We start from the raw sequence: 11273 nt of genomic DNA, 5'->3' as shown, positions 1-11273 counted from the left end.
AGTAGGGCAAACACGGACCCCTGGACACATCAGAGGTAGGATCAGGTGCCTAGGAGGAGTATACATTTCCTGTTGACCAACCACATCTCAATGAATCTTATATCTTCATACGGTAAATGGAGAAATCAATAGGCATACTTAGTATGCAAAGAAAGGCCCAACAATTGGTATGAGACACGTCAGATAGCATGAATTCGACCTAATGACAGGTTGTATTTGTGAATTAGATCGTTATAACGACCATAGAATTTGCGAAATGATCCCTTTAAACGCAACCGTTGAAACCCCTGTAACATCAATTTATTTGTCAGTAGCTTGCCTCGATAAAACGAGTACCATAGTGAATTAATAAAAGCGGTATGTTAAAACTGCCAACTCTCAAACACAGAAGATACAAGAAATGAAATTAACAAGCTATGGATACGATGCAGCAGCTGCAATAAAAAGGTGAAGATAACGAACAGTGATCAATCCCATAACTCCTACAAGAAATACAGAATAGAGGATTGGGCACACACGGACCCCTGAACATACCATAGGTGGGGGTCAGGCGCCGAGGAGGAGGAAGCATCCCCTGTCGACCGGTCACATCCGCTGTGTATAATGACGATAGAATTTGCAAAATGCAAAACCCCTGTAACATCAAATTGTTTGTCAGTAACCTGCCTCGATTTTAAAACTGAGTATATACGTATTGAATCGGTTGAGGGACATAAATGTCATATGAAGATGATACTGAAATACAGCTATATAAGTATTCATTGAAAAATTCAGTGGAGCAATTTGTGTAGAGACCCAAGCTACGTGTGAAGAAGTAATAGCATCAGTGTTCGAACTGCTAAACGATATACATTATCATGCTTGAATATGTGGTTGTTGCTGTCAATAAGAGTTGAATTCTATAATGAAAGGTGAAGATAACGAACAGTATTCAATCTCATAACTCCCACAAGAAATACAAAATAGAGAGTTGGGCAAACACGGACCCCTGGACATACCAGAGGTGGGATCAGGTGTATAGGAGGAGTAAGCATCCCCTGTCGATCGGTCACATCCGTCGTGAGCCCTACGTCTTGATAAGGTAAACAGAGTAATCCGTAAGCAAAATCAGTGTACCAAGAACGGCCTAACAATCGGTATGAAACATTTGACCCAATGATAGGTTATATGGGCAAAATAAATCACAATGCAGTAGTTTGATGCATGGGAAGTCAAGATTCTGTGACTAAATTCGAATGTTATTTCAAAATAGGATTATCATTAATGTAACAAGATGATGATTTAATCCTATTATTATTGCCATTCACGGTGAAGGTACAGTGCCATATTTTACGCTCATCAGTCTTGTCCCGTTGACATGTTTACATTTGTTTCAGCGAGCCATTTTTAACGTGATCGTCGTTTAAATCATGACTTTGTTTATTTGATCACTTATAAGGGTTTTTATAATTACCGAGTGAATCTCATCCATCTTTCTGTGGACTCTGTATGCCGTATTTCTGCTGTAAATCATTATTTACCGCTCTCAAACTTTCTCGTGTGCTGCCTGTATTGACGTCCGACAGGCCGATTCACTCCGGACTCTGACTGCCTGCATTGTGTTCCGGTGCTTGATTTTAAGATATTACTACTTATTGTGTATTATTTATATATGAATCGTTGTAAGCAGATGCTGACCAACCTTTTTGTATGAATTTTATCCCGATAAAACCGCTTATCTGTCTTATTTTTTCATGTAATCCGAGTCCTAAATTTTTGTATCTCACTTTCGTTTTCTTCGATATTCCTACGCGCATTATTCACAGGGCGCTTAAATTCGAAATGTTAGAAGTCTAATAAATACTACGATAGTGAACAATTTCCAAATATGAATTTTAGTTATCAATTATGGCTTTATTTGATTAATTACATCCGGACAAGGCATTGTATATATCTTATATGGTTTTATTGTCATTAAAATTCACATGTCCGGAATTTATGATAGTCCTGTCTGGAATGTCCGTATCCGAACAATTATTTGATTGGATAACTTTTATCCGGACAATAAGGACAAACAGTGATTGGTTGGACAAGTCTATATAAGGAAGTTCAGTCTCAGTATCCATCATCTTCTCCTAGAGAACACATCTCATTAAGCAGAACAATCAAGGTAGATAAAAAATGAACTTGATAGTTGATGACGCTAATTTCTATAAGGACTTTATTCGTCCGGACAGTCCGTATCATTATTCAGTCATGAATTTAGATTTCGCTAAGTAGGAAATTATTATAGTTCTTATTAATATTGTAGTCTATTGAAGACTTTGTGTTACGAAGTTTAACTTGGATGATTAGTTGTCCGGAATGTTGTCCGGAACGTTTTACAGCGTTTAAGAATCACTTGTTTGGATTCTAGATCAGAAGAGTCAAGTTGTATAGATTAGATGTCAGAGTTTATGGCCGCAGGAGTAGTAATTAAGTTACTGTTATATTCACTTTAGGTTTTAGCTGGTAATGTAGGAGTTAAAAACAGGTAGTAAAACAAAGGGGGGGGGGGGTCAAGTCTGTTATATCACAGTTGAACTTTCGACTGTCCGGATCGACACTTTTAATATTTCCTTTTGATAAACTATTTAAAGTTTCTATAGTAAATAACCAAAGCATAATTTCAGTCTGCATGTTTATTAAGCTGAGAGCATTAGGCCGCGGAGATACACGTTTTAGGATTTTTCAGCCTAGATGTCACGAGTCATTCCCCTTTGGTCATGCATTGTTGAAGGGTCAGCATCTCGGTCTATGTGTTGTTGTTTTATCCTGACATATTGTTATTTGGAGTTGTGAGCCATCCTGAATAAATTGTTGGTTGTTTTTAACTTGTATATGGTGTTTATTTCTTTCTTTCTTTGTGACAAGGAACCGCTCGACTTGTTACATTAATATTATTATTATCATGGTATTTTATCTATAATACGGAGGCAGAATTAATCTATAATACTCACCCACATTTGGTAATTATTTTATGATACTGAATCATTATAGAAAATTTATGTAAATTGAATTGTTTGAATACAGGTCAGATGTTTTAGATTTATGAAATATTGAATTGCATTACATTGTTTTACGTATTGAATAGAAAGGACATATCGAAATAATAAGTTTCACTTAAAAGTAAACTACTTGTTTGCATATATCACAGTTTTTTGTTTTCTTTTTTGCTGTAGATTATTTTGTAAACTTAAAATTAAGTTAAATGTCTGTCTGTTATCAATGGTTTGTTGGCAATGCTTCGAATACACCGTGAAAACACGAGAGGAGAATACTAACAATACTATAAAGGCTGGATACAACGAACAGTCATTTAAAGAGCCTACAAATTTAATCTATTTAGCTACAGATCCAATGCGTTTAGATGTATCGATTGTATTCATTGACAATTGTGATGAAAGACTGTATTTATTCGTGTATTTAAGTAAACATATGCATTTAAATGCGTTGAATGACTTTTTTCATTACGAAACTCGCATGCGCCAAAACATAGACAGACAATAAATAACACTGGTTCGGTAGAGGGAAAATGGGTGTGAATTGGATTGTCATTATAACCGTCATCTTTAAAATAGCAGGTGAGATTAATACAAATAGAAATGAAACAGGCTGTCACGTGTACATATTTTATTTTTCTTTTCAACTGTGGAATTGTTACTTTAATAATCTTCCTCTGGTAACTTCCTGATTGGTAATGTGATAATCATGTGACTCAACTAAGAACTTCAGATTTCATCTATATATTTCAACTTGAATTACATGCAAGAAAAACAAAAAACTCGAATAACGGTTTTTTTGTTGTTGTTGTTTTTTTTACAACTGTCTGAAGAGGCATTAAAGCCGAAAGCGTTAACAGTGAAATGTTCGAGTTTTGTGTTTCTTGACTTTTATTATTGGATGTATTTACTGTATCAAATACTGAATTCTTTTTTACAAACTATATATATATATATATAGTATATATATATATATATATATATATATATATATATATATATATATATAAGATAATCAATATTCTCTTTACAATAGTTCCCTTAAGAAGCCTTCATGTTGAGGTTGAAACTTCCTTGGAACAGTCTTTGGACAGTTTGATGTTAGAACCAGTCTTCCTCTGTTTGTGCCATCCACTGACACATGACGTATTATATGACGTTCATTGGTTCATAAATAATGATGAAATATCAGGAGCAGAGTCACGTGATGTTGACTATAGCATGATGAATACTACTTCACTGAAACTTCACCATTGGTCGGGAAATTACAGTCTGAATTTCAATGTAAGTTCGAGCAAGATACAAATGTAGTTTGATTTCTATCAGTTTTACTCTTCAACTGATCACAGTTTAAAACCTTTTGCAATTTTCTTTCTATGTTATGTAGGTTTCCTGTTCTGTGGTTGTTAAAAATGCCACTTCTGGAAATTCCACTGAGTATACTAGTTCGCAATTTTTGGCTGGAATAAAGGTATTTACGTCACTTATGATACTTTTTATACATACACGTAATTATTTATTTCAATATTTTGCACGGTGTTTTTGTTTTTGTTTTGGTATATTTCTCACGATTTTATTTCATATAAGCCAGAGTCTGTCGAATATATCGTTAGGGAGGGTGAGAATGTGGAGGTGTCTCTGGTGAGCTCCATACTTATAAGTTGTCCTACATCAATGACTGATTCCATGAAAGAGTTAAACTGCAGGATCCCCATAGATGTATGGAGCTCCAACGAAAACTCGTGGGAGACATGTAGAAATGGATTGGCAAAGAGAGATTTAGTACTAACTGGTCAAGAATGTGCTGTGTCTCTCGGTTTTAATGACACGAGTATTGCCTTTAACATTACTGGTTTCCTTGATGGAATAATTAATTATGAAAACAGAACCAGCACTCTTCGGTTTAGTGTGTCCACGTACGCTTATGACAGCTATGCTATTTGGAAAAATATCAGCATTCCGGAAATTAAGGTAAAATGTATATTGATGTACAATCAGAGTCAATGACATCATATCATGTTGCATCATGTGTTGTCTAAAGCATATAATTATATATGTATGTATATATGTATCTCTTTTTCATAACAAAATGGGTTTCTGAAATACGATATTTTGTCCTTTTCTAGGTATCTGTTGTCGATAGCGACGTTTCAGTGGCCGGGATGCTGTGCACTTCTTACAATGACCCACACATGACAACCTTTGATGGCGAGCAATGGGACAACCACCTCCCTGGGGAATTCGTCTTATATAAACATAAATATCTTCCATATTCAGTAAGAGTAGTTACATTCTTCCAATTGATGAAAAAATAATTGAAGTTGATAGATATTTTTACAACAAAATTATATATACCATAAGCACTTTGAATGAATTGACCCACTGTTTCTCACAGGTAAATGTACTGTTTTCTTCATGTGTTGCTGGGTCTGCTACCTGTAATTGTGGTGTTTCGGTCAGAAGCAATTACAGTCTCTATGTCGTCAGGACATGCGCACAGGTTTCTTTCACACAAACGGAGTTGTTGACTGTTCCATACGAAAGACTCACTCTCAACAGCCCATCCGACTTGTACATAACAAAATCAGGGGGTTTATCTGAGGTACGGTGTGTGTGTGTGTGTGTGTGTGTGTGTGTGTGTGTGTGTGTGTGTAAAAAGTTTTCATATGTGGATTTCATTGATTTAGTATGCACTCTTTGAATGATACCATTTAGGATAGATGTATATGTCTTTTCTTCATTACGTAAGTAGGATTTTGATCCCAAAATAACATAGATACTTTTCGCAGGTAATATTCCCGAGTGGCACAAGGGTTTCATTCGATCTGTCGTATGACAAAGCATGGATAAGTAGCGTACGAGTTCAAGCGTCCGTCCTTGATGTCGGGTCCAGCGAGGGCATGTGTGGATTGGCCAATAGAAACGAGAACGATGATTTTATCCCAAGGCAGGGAAATAATTCAAAGTCGACAGACAACCAAGAGTTTGCCCTTTCCTGGAGGTAGGATTTTAATTTACTTGATTTTTTTAAGATTTTGGATAATCTGAAAATGCATTAATGATTCTGACTGATTTACACTTACATTCGCAGGATTCCTTTAAATTCAAACGAGAGCTTATTTTCTAATAACCCTGACTTTCCTGTCAAGTAAGTATGAATTTCTGATGACTTCTTATCAAAAAATATTCGTAAATGTATATTTTATCAAGCACTTTATAGAAGATGATAAGCTGTTTTTGTAAAACAGTTTCGACAATTACCAATCAGAAAGATACAGCCTGTGTAAAGGGAGACCAGACGAAACGGGAGACTCCAACATATACAACATCGTCACACCAAGCATGTTCTGTATGGAAGGGGACTCTGTCGCAGCTAATCTGGCATCCGTGTACAATCAAAGCAACAATGGTGACTTTGTAGATGCACTCTCTTACGATCCGAACTACAACGAAACAGAGACTCCTCAGGTAGCAAGGTCATACAGAGAAGACAGAGGTCACATAATGTTATCACGTACAGTTGCTTCCAGAAATAGGTACTCTTTCAATTTTGTTATAAATCGACAAATTTCACGTTTCTAGGTTCCCGGTTGGACCAATGGTTGGACAGAAAGTTCCGCTCGAACATTCTGTGTTGATTCTTTTAACAATGACGTTGCCATCAACACATGTGGAACAATGGCAAACGTGTCATCAACCTCTTACGTAGAAAGCTGTGTGGCCGATATTCAAGTACGTTTTATGTTTCTATAGCCACGGAAAACACTTTGTATGTAAACAGTGTCGTTGAAATTCATAAGATCAAAGGGAAAAAATACAGAAGTTGCAAAGCTTGTTATATGTATATACATTTTCTGCAATATCTGGGGTTAAATACATTGTTCTTATTTCAGCTTTCAGGAAATACAACATACTTGCTAGATAGTTTGAATACTTTGAAGGGAGTTTGTTCAATGGAAGTAATGCATAATGAGGTGTACTACGTTGAGAAGTCAGGGAACGGGAAGACTCTGGTGGACGTCATTATGTCTCTCCTCTGTCCACAAAATTGCTCCGGAAACGGAAACTGTGCAAGCGGTACATGTACTTGTTGAATTCCAAGCTACTTGTATATCATGAGGCTACGAAAGGAAAGGATGAATTCTCTAAAGGGGGAAATTTTTTGCTTTTCATTTAATTGATTTAGGATAATTGCATTGTAATTAATTACACAAATAACATATAAACTATGTTAGAAATTATTGAAGTTGATATGTTTTGGTAAATGGATTCTAATATAGTTTAGAATATAAAATTCACCAGTGTTTGAATGATTTTTTAAGAATATGATATTTGTATGTTCTTTCTACAAATACATGTATGTTTTTGCATCCGGTTTGAACTGTTAGTATTGCTTGAAATTACATGTATTTTTGGTTTTGTGCAAAGAGCGTCAAGTTTCTCATCTCTTACCTCATTCTTGATCAATTGATGGCAATGAATTCTGCTTATAAATATAATTAATATTGATACGAAACATAAGGATGGTTACATTTTTAACAGGGATTTGTGAGTGTTATGGTGGATTCATAGGCAGTGATTGTTCCACGCGAACATCCTCTCCTCCCGAGATTTTTATCCTCCCTTTCCAGGGCTTGTGTCACACAGGATCGGGGTCATGCCAAAACATCAATATGATCGGATATTTCCATTCAGAAAACATTTGGACAAAGCTGTCGTGTTTTACGGTAACCATTAGGCAGACGTTTTCACTATAGTGTATACAATGTATGAGTGAACAGAACCTGAATTCATATAGATTATATTTATATCGGAAATAAACTAGCAACATGCAAGTTTTGATCAACCAAGAAACATCAAAACTATTCTTAATGCTTGTCACTATACATTTATTTCAGATAAGCTCAGACGGAACAGTTACAAACACAACTATCTCCACAATTCAAGCCACATATCGGCATTTTAATTTGATATCAATAGAGCTACCCATGACCACAAACAACGCCGAAAACGAGGCTGCACGTGGTTGCAACATCAGTCTAAGCTATGATGGAATTTCTTTTAGCAACCATCAGACATTTCTGATGTATGACAAACAGCAGTATAATTGCGACTTGGAAAATCTGACATGCATACGAAAAGCAGTAAGTGGAATGAATCTTATTTCATTAAACTAGTGTTTAAAAAAAGAATAGACTTATGGAACGCCAGATTAACATAAACTCAGATAATTGAAGATACATTTAAAGATATCATTTCAATTATTGCGCGCAATAATTGATCTGATGCGCGCATCGATTTAATTGATGAGAGCAATAATTGATTAGATGTGCACGTTAATTGAATTAATGAGATCAATAATTAATTTCATGCGCGCATCAACTTAATTATTGCTCTCATCAATTCAATTGGAGCGCGCTTCAAATTGTTGTGGAATTATTGCTCACAAACTTTGATTTGGAGCTCGGTATCAAGGATGTGATGATCTCTTTGATTCAATTGAAGACATCTTTAATTATTTACAGCACTTTTGTATACGAAATTAATTCAATTAAAGAAATCATGAATTCAGTTGTAGATATGTTGAATTGAATATATCTCTAATTTTATAGTTGCTCTTTCTAAAAGAAATAATTAAAGATTCCTTCCATTATTTTACTTTATGTTTAAATTTGGGCGTTCTACACACACGCGTGCACGCGTGTATATATATATATATATATATATATATATATATATATATATATATATATATATACATGTATATATATATACATGTGTATATATATATATATATATATATATATATATATATATATATATATATAATGTAGGCTATATTGAGTTTTCCTTATAGATGTTGGAAAGACACTATCTTTGTCGCTTCTTTTATCTCGATATGTTGAAAAGTAAAGTTACAAGGTCTTTCATGTCTTCTTTTACAGCTTGAAACACGTATACCAGATGATTCGGGTATGTTTGTTTTTAAATGCAACATTCATTCTCTGCAGTATAGCGTTTTACGAGTACAATTTCCTTGTGTCATGATTGGTAATATTGTATCATTTATTACCATGAACTATACAGTTCATAGGTTTGACGTATGTGTACGAAATAAGTTGTACAGAATTGCATAATCATTTTCAGTGTGACATATACATAAAGCAAAGCAGGATAGTTAAGATAAGATGAAAAACTACTTATTACACAATTTCTAATCGTGAATTCAATCAAATAGTACCATACACCCCTACCCCCCCCCCTCCCCCCGTCCCCAAAAACGTACAATAATAATGAAAATGATAGTGAGGATAGGTTTTTAAATCATATAGTATAATGATTTTCTGCTCTTAATTTTGAACAATTATAAAGATATGTTCCCAGTTTAAATAATTCTGTAACATTTGACGGATTTGCTAATAGATCTATCTTGTTCGTTCTGCGATTGTTTGTCGGAGCATATGGCGGAGCACGAATATACTGCAACGCGCTAAATAAATGCAATTATTTGATTGGTTGAAAATTTACTTTGATCGACAGCCCGTGATACGTTAATTGAACAAGTTTGAAAACAGAGGGATTTTGAAAGTAATACCGGTATTTCTTTTCAAAATACATACATTTTTCTAACTTTATCAACAACAAAAAATGTGCAAACCAGAATAAAATGATACTCATTTTCAACCCATGACTGTGAACATGATTTACAAAGTCTTTCATTTCTTGGAATATCATAAAGTCGCCCTCATTGAATCTCTAGGTGATGAGAAGATAAAGGATATTTACTAATATATTGTACATATATGTAAAATACTGGTTTTGTTAAGTATAGTTGATACATATGATACATTTCATTCTAATTTTATTTCAGATAGAACAGTGTTAATAGCAGCAGTGGCCGTCTGTTTTTCTGTTGTGCTGATCATAGCCATCATCGTTATTGTTAAAAAGTGTCAGAGGTATACTAGCGTGGCTCATATCTTTATGGTCATAAATATAAACATCTGTTTGAATTTTATGTCAAAATAATTTTATACAAGCAGCTACATGTCTTCCAACTTCAATAAATCCACATCTTCATTTCTTGTTCATAGCCAGACGAAAGCAAAAGAACACACCATAACGTCAGAGAGAAAGAATTCTTTTTCCCAGGAGTACCTGGATGATTCTATGATATGCAATCAACCACCAAGACAGCACACCATAATGTCTACTAAGAAAAAATCCGTAAAATTTAACGAGAATTTTATTGGGGGAGATTCTATCATCTCCAGCCATCCACCCAGGCAGGAGCAGTGGAAGAAGAAAAAGAGGAAGAGAAAATCGTCTTTTAAATCTGGCGATGTACATCCACAAAATGGCCAAGCCAACCCTTTAACAGATGACACAGCTTTTCATCCAAATGGTTGGGATAATTTTGGCCAGTCTCCCCCGATGACACACATACTGCCACAAAATGAGACGTCCTTCAAGTCTAAGCACCACAAAGGGCGCCGTAAACTGCCACCGTTGGTACACACCCCTCAAACTCCTTTTGAGCCATGATTTCCTTGCCAAAATTACATTTACATGTACTACCACAATATACTACTAAATTTTATTGTTTTCAAAGTTTCATTTATTTTTGTGGGGGGAAAAAACGATCATCAGTTGACACTTTCAAATGCCACCATAAATTTTTTTATGTGACAGCATATTACGCGTCACCTACAGCTGGTGATGTCTCAAAATGAGTGAATAATTCTCTAACGGACGTAAACTTCACCTCAGACAAATAGCCTAAAGTTCAATCCATGTAATATCACTACACCGATTCATGGAGATTTTGTTAATTTATGAATAAAAAGTACTGATCTTTTTTTTTTACCAGTGTACCCCACTTTTTTTAGTCGGAAAAGGTTGCATGTTTTATGAGCTACGAGTAGAAAGAAATTTACGTTATAAGGACAAAACTTTGTTTCGAACATAATATCTTTATTGATAGTTCCCCTAAAAGCGCTTCATTTTCCCACCTGATGTCACTGATAGGGCTTCTGAGATTTAAAATAACAAGAGGCCCACAGGCCTTATCGGTCACCTGAATACTAGTGAAAAAGTATTACTACTTCCATCGGCTATGAAATCTAGAAAAAAAAATCCTGTTCTAAATATCTAAGCTAAATTCTAATGTTCAGCAACAGTATAAAACAAGATGTGTTCTTAAAACTTCACTGCCCTCAAAAGTGCATACACTGATGAAAGGCTTTAAATAAT

General features: G+C 34.9%; 1 protein-coding gene across 2 annotated transcripts; it reads left to right on the top strand.

Annotated features, from left to right (window-relative positions):
- The first annotated feature begins 3474 nt into the window (after window positions 1-3474).
- On the top strand, window positions 3475-10620 carry LOC125648115 (von Willebrand factor D and EGF domain-containing protein-like). 2 transcript variants are annotated; one of them, XM_048875040.2, is made up of 16 exons: window positions 3475-3602; window positions 4057-4304; window positions 4408-4491; window positions 4608-4991; window positions 5147-5296; window positions 5416-5622; window positions 5810-6021; window positions 6112-6168; window positions 6269-6488; window positions 6603-6752; window positions 6914-7097; window positions 7563-7747; window positions 7919-8164; window positions 8966-8993; window positions 9892-9979; window positions 10115-10620. In XM_048875040.2, the coding sequence occupies exons 1-16, from the start codon at window positions 3554-3556 to the stop codon at window positions 10563-10565; spliced, it is 2943 nt and encodes a 980-aa protein (XP_048730997.2). In that variant the 5' UTR covers window positions 3475-3553; the 3' UTR covers window positions 10566-10620. The 2 variants fall into 2 exon arrangements, with proteins under 2 accessions (XP_048730997.2, XP_056011980.1); XM_056156005.1 differs by lacking the exon at window positions 3475-3602 and having other exon boundaries at window positions 4256-4304; window positions 4612-4991.
- The last annotated feature ends 653 nt before the right edge of the window (window positions 10621-11273 follow it).

This window comes from Ostrea edulis, chromosome 1, assembly GCF_947568905.1.
Source record: "Ostrea edulis chromosome 1, xbOstEdul1.1, whole genome shotgun sequence".
NCBI classification, from domain to species: Eukaryota; Metazoa; Mollusca; class Bivalvia; order Ostreida; family Ostreidae; genus Ostrea; species Ostrea edulis.
This window is presented reverse-complemented; position numbering and strand designations above follow the sequence as displayed.

What these genes read in the sequence shown, in the direction of transcription:
- LOC125648115 (XM_048875040.2), top strand. Translation starts at nt 3,554, where the DNA reads ATGGGTGTGAATTGGATTGTCATTATAACCGTCATCTTTAAAATAGCA. An exon ending in TCAGCATTCCGGAAATTAAG is followed by an intron (nt 4,992 to 5,146) that starts GTAAAATGTATA and finishes GTCCTTTTCTAG; the next exon opens with GTATCTGTTGTCGATAGCGA. An exon ending in AATCAGGGGGTTTATCTGAG is followed by an intron (nt 5,623 to 5,809) that starts GTACGGTGTGTG and finishes TACTTTTCGCAG; the next exon opens with GTAATATTCCCGAGTGGCAC.